At 37.7% G+C, this 18,169-nt stretch overlaps 1 protein-coding gene across 1 annotated transcript in view; it reads right to left on the bottom strand.

Annotated features, from left to right (window-relative positions):
- DLL3 (delta like canonical Notch ligand 3) overlaps positions 1-17,802 on the bottom strand; it is a 47,473-nt gene extending 29,671 nt beyond the window's left edge. Inside the window, 3 exon segments of the mRNA XM_053689487.1 lie at positions 2,759-3,016; positions 7,449-7,506; positions 17,515-17,802. Of these exon segments, the coding sequence (XP_053545462.1) occupies positions 2,759-3,016; positions 7,449-7,506; positions 17,515-17,802 (604 nt within the window).
- Positions 17,803-18,169: the final 367 nt, after the last annotated feature.

Raw genomic sequence — 18,169 nt, 5'->3', positions numbered from 1 at the left:
ACACACCACACACACAAAATCTCATACCACACACCTTTATAACATATACACACACTCTCATACCATTTTCACACACCACACACAATCTCATACCACACACCTTTATAACATACACTCACACTCTCATACAACATATTAATATCCAAAATGTGTAAAATCAGTAGCGCCTAAAAACCAACAAAAATCTAAAGTGATGCTGTTATAATCAATATACAGAACATGTGTGTGCAAAAGAATATGTGCAGATAAACATATGCATGTGCAAAAACACAACAATAAACTTCCCACACGCTGGGTGGTGTGAGGTAAACTCACATACAATAATGTCAATCAATCAAAAACTCAGGTGTGTGAACCCAAAAGTCCAAAGTTCGAATAATGATGGTATGGCAGCAAAGACTTCTTCCAAAAGTTGAAGGCAAATCAAACGTGGCAAATCTGTATAGAATACAAAAAAGAAGAAGGCGCAAACATAGTGTGAATCTATATTAAAAGTTGTTCACTCCCCACACATGAATTGTACTTACAAAAAGTTAAGCACTTGAGAAGTGCTACAACGGCTTTCTGGAGCATTAACAGCTGTCCAGGTAGCTGGTCTCTCGTAGTCAAAATGTGCTCCTAGTGCTGCGTACGATCTGCAGCAATTATGCAGCTTGAGCCCTTTCACCTGCTACTTTTTCTCGTAGTGTTCGTAATAAGAGAGATGCCTAAACCAGGTAGGCTGGTAGCTATGATCGGGTGCCAAGTACTAGATGGTAACGAATCCTGAACAAATAATATCACTCAGCCGTGATAAAGATATAGTTAAAAACAAATGTTTATTGCATAAACATGTATCACAACGCGTTTCCCGGTCTACCTTGACCGCTTCCTCAGGTGAATAAAGTTATTATTATTCACCTGAGGAAGCGGTCAAGGTAGACCGGGAAACGCGTTGTGATACATGTTTATGCAATAAACATTTGTTTTTAACTATATCTTTATCACGGCTGAGTGATATTATTTGTTCAGGATTCGTTACCATCTAGTACTTGGCACCCGATCATAGCTACCAGCCTACCTGGTTTAGGCATCTCTCTTATTACGAACACTACGAGAAAAAGTAGCAGGTGAAAGGGCTCAAGCTGCATAATTGCTGCAGATCGTACGCAGCACTAGGAGCACATTTTGACTACGAGAGACCAGCTACCTGGACAGCTGTTAATGCTCCAGAAAGCCGTTGTAGCACTTCTCAAGTGCTTAACTTTTTGTAAGTACAATTCATGTGTGGGGAGTGAACAACTTTTAATATAGATTCACACTATGTTGGCGCCTTCTTCTTTTTTGTATTCTTCTCATACAACATACATACACAAGTCACGACCCAGTAAACATAGTGTTGCGACCCAGTAATGGGTCCCGACCCCTAGTTTGAAGAACCCTGAGGTAGAAGATTGATCAGGAGTGTATTCATCATCTAGGGAGCACATTTTGCAGCCTATTCTAGTGCAGCAAAGCATGCATACATATTTCCCTTGTCTAGTTTTAGGAACAGACTTGGGGGCCTATCTATCAAGCTCCGGATAGAGCTTGAGGCCCTGTGTTTCTGGCGAGCCTGCAGGCTCGCCAGAGACACCAGTTATGAAGCAGCGGTCTAAAGACCGCTGCTCCATAACCTGTCCGCCTGCTCTGAGCACGATCGGCTTGATTGACACCCCCCTGCTGGCGGCCCATTGGCCGCAATTCTGCAGGGGGCGGCGTTGCACCAGCAGCTCTTGTGAGCTGCTGGTGCAATGCTGAATACGGAGAGCGTATTGCTCTCCGTATGAAGCGAGGTCTGGCGGACCTGATCCGCACTGTCGGATCAGGTCCACCAGACTTTGATAAATAGAAGCCTTGAAGAGTTTCTTTTTAACTGATGATGCTATAGAGGCCTTGATGAGTTTCTTTTTAACTGATGATGCTACAAAGCCCTATCTGCAGTCTAATCCTATTACAAGATTAAAATAGGAGCATAAATGCTCTGCTGTCTTGAAATACTGTTCAGGATCTGTTATAAACCTATATATAACCATTTGTTCCAGAAATTGTTTTAACTTTATGCTCTTGATAAAGACTTCTTTTAGCCTAAATGCGTTGAGCTGTATTTTAAATAAAACCTGAAGCTGCACCTGAAGACACCTTTGTGATGATTTTAATAAAAGGCTTATTTAACTGTAATCTCGTGAGTACAACCAGTTTGTGCGCCTACCACATTGTCTGGGATCTGCTACACTATTGTGAGCTCTTTTATTTTGGAGTTGAAAGCAACAAGGTTGACTCAGAGGATGTGGGCAGCTTGGTTCCCTTGGTTCATACTTTATCCTTTCTAATACGCTCTGTTATAAACATAGTATCCTATATATAGAGCTGCCACATTATGTCCTATATCTCATCTATGTAAGGTGTTTGGGGTATATTCTTTCCTTAAACTACTAGACGGAAAGTATGGTCTTTAGGGGGGAATTTCCATTCTACTCCTAGATTGTAAGCTTCTTGCTACAACATCTTCCATGTTTTGACATCTCATCTTGTCTCAGTATTATAAACTCTGTGTAAAAAGGTCTTAAAAGCAAGTGTTAGGAACTCAGTTTGATGTGAAGAAAAAGTTTTAAAAATTTAAGGCCAGCTAAGACTATGCATAAATTGAAACAAGAAAATATGATTGAATTCAATTGGTGGAAAATTATGGAAATGTAGCAGTCATGAAAATAGGACAATGCAGGTATAGGATACTTACGTTCAGAGCAGTATTCTCCTGTCCAACCAGAAAGACATAGCCTTTTCCCCTCCTGATCACATGTATAATGTCCAAAGGTGTCATCTCTTGGTCGGCAGTAATCAGAACAACTGTCTCCATAGTAATGATCATCACAAGTGACATGGTAGGAATAACGCAGCTCACTCTGTTGCCCCAGATGTATATCTTGGGACCAGTCTTCACCAATAGAAAGACGCCGGCGCGTTGCCAATCGACTGAGCAAATTATCAGGGTTCTCTATAGAAAGCAGACAAGAAGATTAGAGGAGATGTGGCATGATGAGGGGACAGTTGATATTCTGAGAGAACAAGCATCTTAGGAAACGGGAAATTGTGAAGTGACTATGAGTACGTTCACATGACAGGCACAATAGTGAGATGACATAATGCACAGGGGTGGTTCTAGACAAAGCTATGTATCAAATCTGAAGTGTCATACTGGTGTTAGGTGGATCATCATATTCTGCTACTTATTCCTAATTTCTTACTAAAAGTACCACCTTACTAATCAACGTTCTTCATATCCTTCTAGAGCAAATGATGTTAAAAAAGGGTCTGCATTGTAAAATTGGCTGTTGACATCTTTGAGAAATGGGGGTATTACAACAATGACTGAGGGTGCATTACACCCTGTTAGAACCACCACTGATGAGGAGATGAAAAGGTAAAGGACATGAATGATAGATACACAAATAACATTGTTAGAAGGTATATATGTCACTATGTTTAACTACTGTGAAGGTACATGAGCCATAGAGCATATGACATGAGCTAAGAGGGTTAGCACACTATTTCATAATAATGGAAAATATGACATTGTTAGATAATATATCTAATGATGATTAGTCATTAATTTTATCTTTTGTATTCATACTTACTCATCTCATCAAGAAAGAGGTATATTCACTAAAAGCTTGGCCAATGGCAACACTGGCAAAAAAACATTACTTGAAAATATATAACAATTTACAAAAAATGTCTCCTACAAATATTTGTAACAAGATAGCATTGCAACCTATCTTTATATTAACTTCAAAAGAACAATTATGAACACTCTAATGATTCTCAAAGTTATAGGAAAGAAGACGCAGGACAACAGGGTGAGATTTACAGTTAGGGGATACTAGGAGCATATAATGGTGGAATAGGAAACATGGAATAAGTTATAGGAACAGGAAATGCAGAGGAAACAGGCGAGATACACAGCAGTAAGGTAAGGAACAAACACATACAATTAGGAAACCAGTGTAAAGAATGTTCCTAGTATAGGTGTGAAATTCTTAAGAGTTTATAGTGAGTGGATGGACATCATGCAGAGGACAGTGAATGCACAGAAAGTGGGTGTGAATAGGGGACAGACCATGCATGAGCAAAGTCTGAGTATGGCAAGGGGACAGACAGTGGGTGTAAAGGAAAAGTGTGGAGTATTTTTTCATTACACCATATTATTGAACATCTTTTGTTTATATACTTTTGGCCTCATTTTCTAGAATTTTCATATCCAGAATAAAGTGTGGCCAAATCATATCTATTGGTAATGAGAGACCTCATGATTGAGTGATCTGCCTGGTATTTCCCCCCACCAGCTAAATGTGGGTAAAGTGGATGAATAGTGGCATTTCTCTGGAGGTACTATGAGGTGCTATGCCCCTAATTCTCAATGGTGTTAACAGCCATAAATATGCAATGTTTTCCCTTTTTATAGGTTGTTTGTTCTACCTGAGATAAAATAAATGGGTAGGAGAGGAGGCTGTAAATAAAAGCAGAAATAAATAATACAAAATGCTGACCCCCCCCACACACACACACACACACACACACACACACACACAGACCAGTGCAAACATTTAACCATTGCATCAACTTTTGTAAGCACTACCAATTTGTAATGTTCAGAATGACCCTTGAAGATAGAACAAAACTGTAAAAAGACATCTGTCAATGATTGACGCCAGGCTATTTTTTAAAGATGTTTCTGTGTAATGAAAACATAATTGATTGGCTATGATTAAATCTCCTATAATCTCCTAGGTAGATGCTGAAATCACTGAAAATGGAACCCTCCTGAAGGATAGAATAAGGGGACATTATATAAATGAGGGACAGAATAAGAACAGGTATAACATATGGGATTAGAGTTCTTATTCCACTATGTCAGAGATTTTATGGCTTTCCGTAGTGTGAGTGACAAACACAAGGTACAATAAATAGCATGGGGGGCTGAAAGTAAGCTCAGGAAATGGTATGAAGGACCGGCTGTGGGCACAGGAGTGTGAAGGCAAAGGAAGAAAGAACAGGAAATAGTAGCAATAAGAAGGCTAAGTGTAGTACAGTAATTATTATGAGGACACAGAAAGTAGGTACAAGTATAATGTAAGGGCATAGAGTTGAGACAATGCACAGAGAGAGGAAGCACTACAAGGTGAAAGAACAGGTTGTGGATGCAGGAAATAATGTGAACAAACAGAGGAAACAGAGTGGTGAATGAGATAAACATTAAAGGGACACTAAACCCACATTTTCATGATTCAGTTAGAGCAGCAATTTTAAGCAACTTTCTAATGTATTCCTACTATCAATTTTTCTCCATTCTCTTGCTATCTTCATTTGAAAAAGCAGAAATTTAAGGTTAGGAACCAGCCCATATTTGGTTTAGCACCTGGGTAGCACTTGCTGATTGGTGGCTACATTTAGCCACCACTCAGCAAGCGCTACCCAGGTGCTGAACCAAAAATGGGCCGGCTCTTAAAGGGACACTGAACAGCAACACACAATGCACAGAGGAGATATTGAAAGAGAACATACAGGGTTTAAGAGAACATTTCAGGTGAAAGAGAGGACGTAGAGGAGACTATGTGAGGGGAAAAGGGTGGGCTAAGTAGAACGTGCAAGAGAATAGAACATGGAAAGAGGCGATAGTGTAAGGAGAAAGTCAGTGGGTCTGCATAGGAAAAAAGAAGGCTCAGGGTGTGCAAACAAATATGTATAAGAGGAAAAAGAAAATGGGTGCTGTTGATAATATGAAGGGATGGAGAGAGTTTGATGGGGCAGTGAATGGATGTAGGAGACAGTGTGATGAAGCAGAAAGTAACTAGCAACGCTCTATGTCAAGACAGCCACTGCAAACTGCTCATGCAACGTTGTGAAACCACATATCTAACCTTTGTTACCACTTAATCTACTGGCATCCAATTTACTGGTACTGGTAACCCAATCAGGAGGACTCAAATCTGACAAACAAACCCCCACAACTCCAATCTAAAACTTGTGCTATGGCATAAAATATCAGGGCATTGATTGTTATAAAGTCACAAAAAAATGAGCGTCTATTAAACATTTTCTATCACAGGTTTTTCTAATAGTAGGTCCAGTGATATTGCCCAAAGTAAGATTGCTGAATAAGAACAAGTCAAAGTGTGAGTTGCGGAGCACAATAAACAGCCAGATTGAGGGTACTTTAAGTGCAATTAGTTTTACATGTCTGTAAAAGGCAGTGTGGAGACAAGCAAAGTAGAGAGAGGTCATCAAAAACGTGATGCACGTAATAATAAGATGCAAACTCATATAGGGTTTTGAGAAATAGAAGGGGTAAGGAATATGGATAAGTGGCACAAAATTAATCTACGTAAATAATTATGAGGTATAAGTGGGGCAGCCAAGTTAAGTATTAATGGTAAATAGCTGGAATAAATATGGATTAAACTGATTAAATTGACATATTAAGGGGTACATTGTGTTGGTGAGAACAAGGGTGTTGGTGCATAGTAATATAATGAATACAGGGGGGGATATAGTGACAAAGTCACAGACACAGAATGTGCATGTTATTAGGAAAATTAAAGGGACATGAAAACCAACAATTTTCTTTCGTGATTCAGATAAAGAATACAATTTCAAACAACTTTCCAATTTACTTCTATTATTTAATTTGCTTCTTTCTCTTGTTATCCTTTGCTGAAATCTTTATCTAGGCAAGTTCATGTGCAGCAGAGAACCTAAGTTCTAGCTGTTGATTGGTGGTTGCATATATAAACTGATTGTCTTTGGCTTACCCATGTGTTCAGTTAGAAACCAGTAGTGTATTGCTGCTCTTTCAACAAATGATACCAAGAGAATAAAAGAGATTAGCTAATAGAAGTAAATTAGAAAGTTGTTTAAAATTGTATTCTCTGTCTGAATCATGTCCCTTTAAGTGAGTACACTAGGAAGCACATAATGATGATGAGTAGATACACAGTACAAATGCATATTAAGGGAAGATACAGATCGTGAGTACAGAAAGTAAGGTAAACGGTAATGAGCTTGAAAGTATTAAGGCAAGAAAATAGAAATTGGTACTGGTGGTTTATAGAAAACAGCCACTTATGGCCATGTTACTTTCTATGGTTCATGTAATTGTGCAGTCAAATACCTAATATCATAATGCTGCCTAATATGTTGGAGTATTTTAAATAAATGCTAACAGAGATCATGAAAACTAATATTTTATATAATAGGCAAACAGACCATATTGTATTGTCTGGGACTACAGTACAGACACAGTCCACAAACTGACTGCCAAAGGACAGAAGTCATGATACTTCATGAGGATGCATGATTGGGGTATAATGTAACAACAGAACAGGACCCTTCTTGTTGGTAACTGATTTCACTGGTGGAGTGGTTCTTACCTGTGGACTGCTCAGAAGACTGCGTACTCCAGCACTCAATAACAAGGGAAAATGTACCCTAAAATAGCACAGGAAAAAATACATTAAAAAAAAATAAAACACAGCAATTGTGTTTACTATATCAAGAGAAACATAAAATCATCATTGGTTATTTAAAATAATAATAATAATTATTAATTCAAAGCAAAATGAAGAATATCAAAACCCTTAAAGGACAAGTCAATATAGTAGATTTGCATAAACAACAAATGCAAGATAACAAGACAATGCAATAGCACTTAGTCTGAACTTCAAATGAGTAGTAGATTTTTTCTGACAAATTTCAAAGTTCTGTCTATTGCCACTCCCCCTGTATCATGTGACAGCCATCAGCCAATCACAAATGCATATATGTATATTTTGTGAATTCTTGCACATGCTCAGTAGGAGCTGGTGATGCAAAAAGTGTAAATATAAAAAGACTGTGCACATTTTGTTAAAGAAAGTAAATTGGAAAGTTGCTCTATCTGAATCATTAAAGTCTCATTTTGACTTGAGTGTCCCTTTAACAATTAAAATTGTAATATAATATATATATATAGGTTGGGGTTTTAAAAATTACATGTTTTAAAATTAATATGTATATATATGTATAATAAAAAAGGCAACTAGAAAAGTATAATTTAAGAAATACAGTTATACATAGTCTATTTTTTTTATTTTTTTGTATGAAGCTTAATATCTTAATTATAGCAAAATAATATTTTTGACATACAAGGAAGAAATCTAAGTTAAAACTAATATCAGAGGAAAATAATATTTTTGAGATTAAGGAGATACAAAGAAAATATTTATTTAAAAGAAAAGAAGGGATTTAGAGAGTAAAATGGATTTAAAAAAAAATAAACAAGGGAAAAGTGAAAAATATTTCCCTCTTGAATCTTTACATAATAGTCTTTATTCTTATAATCATGTCATATTTTAATACTATTCTCTATACTATGGGCAAAAAATGCTCTAATTTGTATCATTTTTGTATATTTACATCAGTTTTGCAGCTAAAATATATAATATCTAAATTAAATACATCAGGTTACTTAGTAAGCTGCATTGATTTTATAAATTTTTTTACTATTTATGTTAATAAAAAAAATAAAAAAAATAATATGCAACATTTCCTATATATTTCTCAAATGTTTTAGGAAGAAAATACATTTTATAATAAAACTAACCAGATTTAATTTGATTGTATTGCTACCAATTTCTGACTTACCAGTACGTAATTACCAGACTCTACCCTACTTCTATGTTAATGTGGTGAAGCAACATTTTCTTTTCTCCCTTTGTTACTACTCTAATGGTGATTGAGATTCACACTCTGTTAACTGTAAATAAAACAGTCAAACAGTAAGATATATTGTATTAAGAACAATTACAAAGTATTGTTCTGTCAATCTCGGGTTTAACAAACACTCTCACTTCCTACTTACCTGACAACATTAAAATAGTGAGCAAATGACATGCTTAAACCAAGAAACATGTTTACAAATAAAACATATATTATAACAAAATAATATGGAAAGGGTTAATTGCACACACAAAATGGACTAAGCCAGAGACTAATTTAGGAGCCAATTAGAATATTTAGGAGCCAGTCAGTGGTATTTATTTATAGATATATGGAGAATTACCCAAAAAGTTAGGAGTCAGGGGTAAAATTCTAGGAACCAGTGGCTCCCAGACTCCTGAGTTTGTCCAGCCCTGGACTAAGCTTATTAATAGACTAGAACAACCTCAAACATACAAAGCAGTCATCACCAAAGATATATTGATGTTTAATTATGTTAATCATGAATTGGTGCCATGAAAATGTTTACTAAAGCTTTTGAAAATAATCTCTTCAACTACTCAGCGTCAATATCTTTATTTTACTTAGGATCAAAAGTAATAGCAATAGTAAGGAATTATAGTTCAGAGAACATCAAGAAAAAAAGATGCCTGGGAAAGTTGTGCTTAGTGTATTAAAGGGACAGTATACACTCATTTTCATATAACTGCATGTAATAGACACTACTATAAAGAACAAGATGCCCAGATACTGATATAAAAATCCAGTATAAAAGACTTACTTAGAAGCTCTCAGTTTAGCTCTGTTGAAAAGGTAGCTGGAAAGCCCATTGCAAGTGGGAACTAAGACACTCCCCCTCCCCCTTCTTTTGCATATGAAAAAACCCTTTACACAAACAGGAGCAAGCTGGAGAAGGTAGCTGACGGTATTCACATAAAACTTTGGGGCTTGGTTAGGAGTCTGAAAATCAGAGCAATGTTATTTAAAAATAAGCAAAACTATACATTTTTTAAAAAAAAATAAAACTTTATAGGCTATATAAATAGATCATCTACAAAACACACATGCAAAGAAAAAAATGAGTGTATAATGTCCCTTTTAAAGAGATTAAAGATTTAACCAGTGATCCCATACAGCTCAGCCATAATTGTAGGATATACATACAAAGAATAAACCCTCTCTCTTTAGCTTTCAAATATTTTAAACAAATTTAGTACAATTTTCTAGTTTTTCAAACAGATTGAATTTGTTCTATGTTGAATGATCATCTGAGATTTAACAAATCATCCAGCAACTTGCTCATAATCAGTTCTTCATAAGACTCTTTTGGACCTCAGAGTTTACAGAACCTCGCCTTGCTATTATATTTGTGTTTTGACGTTCTAGCATTTTATCTAAATAATCTTACATTTAATATATACTAATGCTGTAGGGAGAAGGTGAGAAGAATTGTTATTCTACTCCCACCATATTTGTTTGTTTGTTTTTTTAAATATCAAAATCAGTCATTTGTTGCAGACCCTAAAGCGACATTGTACACTAGATTATTTTTTTTGCATAAATATTTTGTAGATGATCAGTTTATATAGCCCACCTGGGGGTGTTTTTGTAACAATGTATAGTTTTGCTTATTTTTAAATAACATTGTGTTGATTTTCAGACTCCTAACCAAGCCCCAAAGTTTTAGATATATGATTGCTTCAGATTGCTTCTGTTTGTATAATGGGTCTTTTTATATGCATTGGAAGGGGGGGTCTGTTCTCAGCCCCTTTTAGTGGGTGTCCCAGCCTAACCTCATCAACAATGCTAAATTGGAAGCTTCTAAGTAAGTTGTTAAAAGGTTTTATACTGGATATTTAACAGTATGTGTGCATATTTTTCTTTATAGTAGTGTCTATTACATTCAGTTATATAAAAAATGGTGTATACTGTCCCTTTAATACATGAATATACTTGAAATATTGGGGAAAAGAGAGAAAGGGCAAGTCATAATACCATTATCCCATTTAAAATAAATTCTACTTCCTTTCTAGATATACAATGCTCACATAAAATATCTTTCTACCACGTGCTTAGTATCTCAGAAATCTAAGTAATCGCACTTAAAGGGACAGTCTAGTATAAATTAAACTTTCATTATTCATATAGGACTTTTAATTTTAATCAACTTTCCAATTTACTTTTGTCATCAAATTTGCTTTTTTCTCTTGGTATTCTTAGTTTAAACTAAATATAGGTAAGCTCATATGCTAATTTCTAAGCCTTTGAGGGCTGCCTCTTATCACATGCTTTTTAAATTTCTTTTCAACACAAAGAGACAGAAAGTACACGTGGGCCATATAGATAACACTGTGTTCAGGCACAAGGGGTTATTTAAGATTTAGCACAAAACAATGCTAAATTTAAGGCAATAGATAATAAACAGTCACAGTCATGTGATCAGGGGGCTGGAAGAAGGTTCCTAGATACAAGGTAATCACAGAGGTAAAAAATATATTAATATAACTGTGTTGGTTGTGCAAAACTGGGGAATGGGTAATAAAGGGATTATCTCTCTTTTAAAACAATAACAATTCTATGGTTGACTGTCCCTTTAACAAATCCTGGGATATCACCATTTATAGTTTTAACATTTTGCAGTATTCTATTTACAAACATTACCGTGGCTTTCTTTGACATAAATATGACAACCTCTGATGCCACTTTGTCAGTCATAGCCTCATCATTTTGGGGGGTTGATTTATTAATAGTCGAGTGGACATGATTCACTGTAGTGAATGATGTCCCATTGGACTTGATAAATGCCGACAGCATATGCTGTCGGCATTTAACATTGCACAAGCATTTCTAGTGAAATGCTTGTGCAATGCCACCCCCTGCTAACTGGCGGCCAATCGGCTACTAGCACGGGCTGTCAATCATTCCGATTGGATCAAGATGATTTCAATCCACCACCTAAAAGGTGGCGGACAAGTTAAGGAGACAGCCTGAAATGACGGGACTCCAAAGCAGCATCTGCTACTTAATAGATGGAGCCCTTAGAGTCAACAGCAATATAGCTGGTCATTACAAAGCTTTTAATCTACAAAATATGTATCTTTCTCAATGTATATATCCCATTCTAATGTGCAAGAATTATCTACCTAATATAACATCTACTTGAATGTGTAATCCCTGCTTCTAACAAGCCTTTTAGTCAACAACCGTCTGCTATTTTACTCATTGAACATCTCATACTATCATCCAGTCCTGCTCTACAACACGACACACACATAGCCTCATATACTATTGTCTAGTCTTGTTATAAAACGTCAAGCACCTATAACCCACATGGGGCTAGATAACGTATGGAGTAGTTATCCTGCTTGTGCATTAACTACGCTCAACTTCGGTTATTGCGCGCGTTGGGTTGTGCGCGTATTAGAAATTGTAAAAAGCCAAAGTTAGAATATTGCGTCCATGTTAACGTTTCCCCCCATAGGCTTTAGTGGAGCATGAAAAGTGGAAAAAAAATACCCAACAAGTCGTGCAAACCCTTTCACATTTTCTCAAGTAGGCTAACCCGAAATTAAATATTAATATTTCACATTCCAATGTTCTTAACATAGGACAATATGTTCTATTTATTCATAAATACATATTCCTATGTATATATAGACATGTATATGTATGTATCTCTGTGTTAAAGCCCTTTGACTGCCTTTTTTTCCTAACTCCTGAGACCTCATATCTTTAAGCCCTTAAATCTTTTTTATGCAATTTTTTTATTAAATACTTGTATTAGGTAGTAATATTACGAGTGTAACTGTATTTTTAAATGTAATTTTAATTTGCTCTATCACATATCTGTTTCAGTGACCAATCATTTTTTTTTCCAACCACTATATGTAGTTACTAAATTAGCTATGCACTGTAGTAACTAGCCTATTATAACACCAAAAGGTCATTATTAACCCTTCAGGCTCGCCGGAAACAGAAGTTTTGAAGCAGCGGTCTAAAGACCACTGCTCCATAACCTGTCCGCCTGCTCTGAAGCGGCGGACAGAAATCAACCCGATTGAATATAATCAGGTTGATTGACACCCCCTGCTAGCGGCATTGCACCAGCAGTTCACAAGAACTGCTGGTGCAATGATAAATGCAGAGAGCGTATGCTGTCAGCATTTATCGATGTGCAGCGGACATGATCCGCAATATCGGATCATGTCCGCTCGCACAATAGTAAATAGACCCCTTTGAGTGCTAGATAATTTCCCACCTTGGTGCTAAGCTGGATTTGAGGGTTGTTGATTTTTTTACTTTTTAAATATGTTTCTCTTGTAAGGTGTATCCAGTCCACGGGTTCATCCATTACTTGTGGGATATTCTCCTTCCCAACAGGAAGTTACAAGAGGACACCCACAGCAGAGCTGTCTATATAGCTCCTCCCCTAACTGCCACCCCCAGTCATTCTCTTGCAACTCTCGACAAGAAAGGAAGTATCAAGAGATATGTGGTGACTTAGTGTAGTTTTACCTTCAATCAAGAGTTTGTTATTTTTAAACGGTACCGGCGTTGTACTGTTTTTCTCTCAGGCAGAAATTAGAAGAATTCTGCCTGGAGATTTGATGATCTTAGCGGTTTGTAACTAAGGTCCATTGCTGTTCTCACACATAACTGATGAATATGGGAAAACTTCAGTTGGGGGAACGGCCTGCAGATTACCTGCTTTGATGTTCAGTATTTTTATTTCTAGAGAGAGGAATAAGTTCTAGAAAATGCTGACAGAGCCTTGTGTATTTGAGGTAAGCCTGATGCAGTGATTTAACAGCGACTGGGATCATGCTTACATAACAGGGTAATACTCATGTTAATATTCATATTACTTAGTGACAAAACGTTTACATGATTTCATAAATAGGACGTTTTTGCTCTGAGGGAGATAAGTCTTTATTTGGGGCCTAGTTTCCACATGGCTAGTCAGATATTCCCAGGAGTATTTTCTTAAGGCCCCTCTGACATCCAGTACATGGTGGGAGGGGCCTATTTTAGCACTCTAACTGTGCAGTTTTAATACAGACTGAGACATCCAGCTTCCCTAGAAGAGTCCTCTGGCATCTGAGAACCATTTCAAAGGGGTTATTTCTGCACAAAATCGTATTTAAGGGCAGGTAGGAGCCTCAGCAGAGCTGTGGCATGCTGCTCAATTGATTTTTAACGTTTTTTAATGTTTTTCAATCCGGTTTGGGGCCTAAGGGGTTAATCATCCATTTGCAAGTGGGTGCAATGTTGCTTTAGTCCCTTACACATACTGTAAAAATTTCAAGACAATATCACGACTGTAGCCTATATCAACCATCAGGGGGGGACAAGAAGCCCCCTGGCAATGTTGGAGGTTTCAAAGATAATTCTATGGGCAGAGGTTCACTCTTGCCATCTCTCAGCTATCCATATCAGAGGAGTAGAGAACTGGGAGGCGGATTTTCTAAGTCGGCAGAGTTTTCATCCGGGGGAGTGGGAGCTCCATCCGGAGGTATTTGCCCAGCTGATTCAACTATGGGGCAAACCAGAAGTGGATCTAATGGCGTCTTGTCAGAATGCCAAGCATCCCTGTTACGGGTCCAGGTCAAGGGATCCCCAGGCAGCGCTGATAGATGCTCTAGCAGTGCCCAGGTCCTTCAGCCTGGCTTATGTGTTCCCACCATTTCCTCTCCTCCCTCGTCTGATTGCCAAGATCAAGCAGGAGAGAGCTTCAGTGATTTTGATAGCACCTGCATGGCCACGCAGGACTTGGTATGCAGATCTGGTGGACATGTCTTCCACCATGGACTCTGCCGCTGAGGCAGGACCTTCTACTCCAAGGTCCATTCAAACATCCAAATCTAATTTCTCTGCGGCTGACTGCTTGGAGATTGAACGCTTGATTTTATCAAAACGTGGTTTCTCCGAGTCGGTCATTGATACCTTAATTCAGGCTCGAAAGCCTGTCACCAGGAAAATCTATCATAAGATATGGTGTAAATATCTTCATTGGTGTGAATCCAAGGGTTACTCATGGAGTAAAGTCAGGATTCCTACGATATTATCCTTTCTCCAAGAAGGATTGGAGAAGGGATTGTCAGCTAGTTCCTTAAAGGGACAGATTTCTGCTCTGTCTATTCTTCTGCACAAGCGTCTGGCAGATGTTCCAGACGTTCAGGCGTTTTGTCAAACTTTAGTTAGAATCAAGCCTGTGTTTAAACCTGTTGCTCTGCCATGGAGTTTAAATTTAGTTCTTAAAGTTCTTCAAGGGGTTCCATTTGAACCTCTGCATTCCATAGATATCAAGCTTTTATCTTGGAAAGTTCTGTTTTTTGTAGCTATCTCTTTGGCTCGAAGAGTTTCAGAGTTATCTGCCTTACAGTGTGATTCCCCTTATCTGATATTCCATACAGATAAGGTAGTGTTGCGTACCAAACCTGGGTTTCTTCCTAAGGTGGTATCTAATAAGAATATCAATCAGGAGATTGTAGTTCCGTCACTGTGTCCTAATCCTTCTTCAAAGAAGGAACGTCTATTACACAATCTTGACGTGGTTCGTGCTTTAAAGTTTTATTTACAAGCTACTAAGGATTTTCGTCAAACATCTGCATTGTATGTTGTCTACTCTGGACAGAGGAGAGGCCAAAAGGCTTTGGCATCTTCTCTTTCTTTTTGGCTGAGAAGTATAATCCGTTTAGCTTATGAGACTGCTGGCCAGCAGCCTCCTGAAAGAATTACAGCTCATTCCACTAGAGCGGTAGCTTTCACATGGTATTTAAAAATGAGGCCTCTGTTGAACAGATTTGTAAGGCGGCGACTTGGTCTTCGCTTCATACTTTCTAAATTCTACAAATTTGATACTTTTGCTTCCTCGAAGGCTATTTTTGGGAGAAAGGTCTTGCAGGCAGTGGTGCCTTCCATTTAAGTTCCTGCCTTGTCCCTCCCTTCATCCGTGTCCTAAACCTTTGATATTGGTATCCCACAAGTAATTTAAAAATAAAAAACACATGCCTTAAAGTGACAGGGCGGGCCGTGGACTGGATACACCTTACAAGAGAAAACAAAATTTATGCTTACCTGATAAATTTCTTTCTCTTGTGGTGTATCCAGTCCACGGCCCGCCCTGTCACTTTAAGGCAGGTGTTTTTTATTTTTAAACTACAGTCACCACTGCACCCTATAGTTTCTCCTTTTTCTTGCTTGTCTTCGGTCGAATGACTGGGGGTGGCAGTTAGGGGAGGAGCTATATAGACAGCTCTGCTGTGGGTGTCCTCTTGCAACTTCCTGTTGGGAAGGAGAATATCCCACAAGTAATGGATGAACCCGTGGACTGGATACACCACAAGAGAAAGAAATTTATCAGGTAAGCATAAATTTTGTTTTGTTTTTTTTTACTTTTTTTTTTTTCAGATCCCCAAGACTTAAGGCGATTACCTTTCCAACAGTGGGTCTTGGGGGTCTGTACCTGCTTAAATGACTGAGATACAGGTTTCTAAGCAGCATGCCCCTATTTCCCTATACTGTCCATTGTAATTTTTAAATAAAGTTGCGCGGTGATGCCATCACGTCATTGCGTGTGACGTCACTGCGCAAAACGTGAAGCCCCGACGATGCCTGTCACTATACAGGGCAGATCGACGGGGTAGGAGTCAATGGGAGCCCCCATATTGCCCTCAAGGTGGGTGAGTGCTAGTGACGGCTCTGAGCCGTTGTCAGCACCTGACTTGGGACAATTTGCAATGGCTCAGAGCTGCTGTTAGCACTCAAAGGGTGACTCAAGGGTTTACTCAAGTCAACAATAAACTTTCATGATTCAAATAGAACATGCAATTTTAAACAACTTTCCAATTTACTTCCATTAACAAAATGTGCATAGTGCATAGTCTTTTTATATTAACACTGTTTGAGTCACCAGCTTCTACTGAGCATGTGCAATAATTCACAGAATATACATATATACATTTGTAATTGGCTGATGACTGTCACATGATACAGGGGGAGTGGAAATAGACATAACTTGACATCTGTCAGAAAAAAATCTACAACTTATTTGAAGCACAGACTAAGTGCTAGTGGATTGTATTTTTATATTGCATGTGCTGATTATGCAAATCTAATGTATTTAGTGATACTTTAATAAAACTTTTGCTTTAGGTGTGTAATGTGTGTGTGTGTTTAGTTTTTAATAGCTTTTTTGGTTGACTTCTTTGATTCTATGGTTGTATTTATATTCGCAGGGGTTGACAAATATCTTTAATATTTTGGAGCCAGTAAGAATATTTAGTAGCCAGACATACTTTTAGAAGCCAGACAGTGGTATCTGTATATAGATCTATGGAGAATAACCCAAAAAGTTAGTAGTAGGGCAAAAATTCTAGGAGCCAGTGTCTCCCGCTCCTGGGTTTGTCGAGCACTGGTATATTCATTTTCTTAACTTTTCTGTATATTTAGAATTGTTCTGCTCATATAGGTAGCTTTCCAGTAATAGTAAAGATGGATTCCTATGACAATTTTAGAAGACTGCTTTAGTTTTTTCTTATCTTTTGCATAGTCTTACCATTATCAAAAAAGACACATAATGCATTATTATCCAGTGTGTAAAATTCACTAACAGCCTTTCCAGTCAATGGGCTCCACTAAATGACATAGGTACAAGTTTAGACTGGAGACACCAGAGGGTTTGTCGGAGAACTTTGACCTTAGGTATTAAAAATAATATTCCACTCAGCTTCCTCTTACCGGCCACTTAAAATGGAAGGGGACTCGGATCGGACTGCTTCCAGCAATGGCTCCAGACTCAGCAGGTAGTATTTCACTAAGAGCGGTTCCAAAGGTGCAGGGGGGATCCGGGGAGACTTGAGGAGCAGCATGCTTCAGACATACACGGAAAAAGAGGCGACACGGACGACCAGGGACACACTGACTTCGAGGACTGCTAAACGAATGAACCTTCAGCTCAAAAACTCCAGCAGATTGGACCTAGGAACACAGTGAGATAGAGAATATAGTGGCCTTGTTAGAATACATTACATTTTACTGTGAAATATTTAAATTTAGTGTCTTCCTTTTCAATGGCATTCCAATCCATTGCTAGTGTGACTAGTTTAGTTAAATGGATATGAAACCCATATTTTTTTCTTTCATGATTCAGATATAGCAGCAATTTTAAGCGACTTTCTAATTTACTCCTATTATCAGTTATTCTTCGTTCTCTTGGTAATCTTTATTTGAAAAAGAAGGAATGTAAGCTTAGGAGCCGGCGCATTTACATATCATTTAGGTTGTCAACTGTATAAAGTGCTTCAGGTTAAAGTGCATGATACAAAGTAGGAGCTGTACATTTTTGCGTACTTTAAATACATTTTATGTAACTGTAAAACTGAGTAAAAAAAGC

The sequence above is a fragment of the Bombina bombina genome, chromosome 7, assembly GCF_027579735.1.
Source record: "Bombina bombina isolate aBomBom1 chromosome 7, aBomBom1.pri, whole genome shotgun sequence".
Classification (NCBI taxonomy): Eukaryota; Metazoa; Chordata; class Amphibia; order Anura; family Bombinatoridae; genus Bombina; species Bombina bombina.
This window is presented reverse-complemented; position numbering and strand designations above follow the sequence as displayed.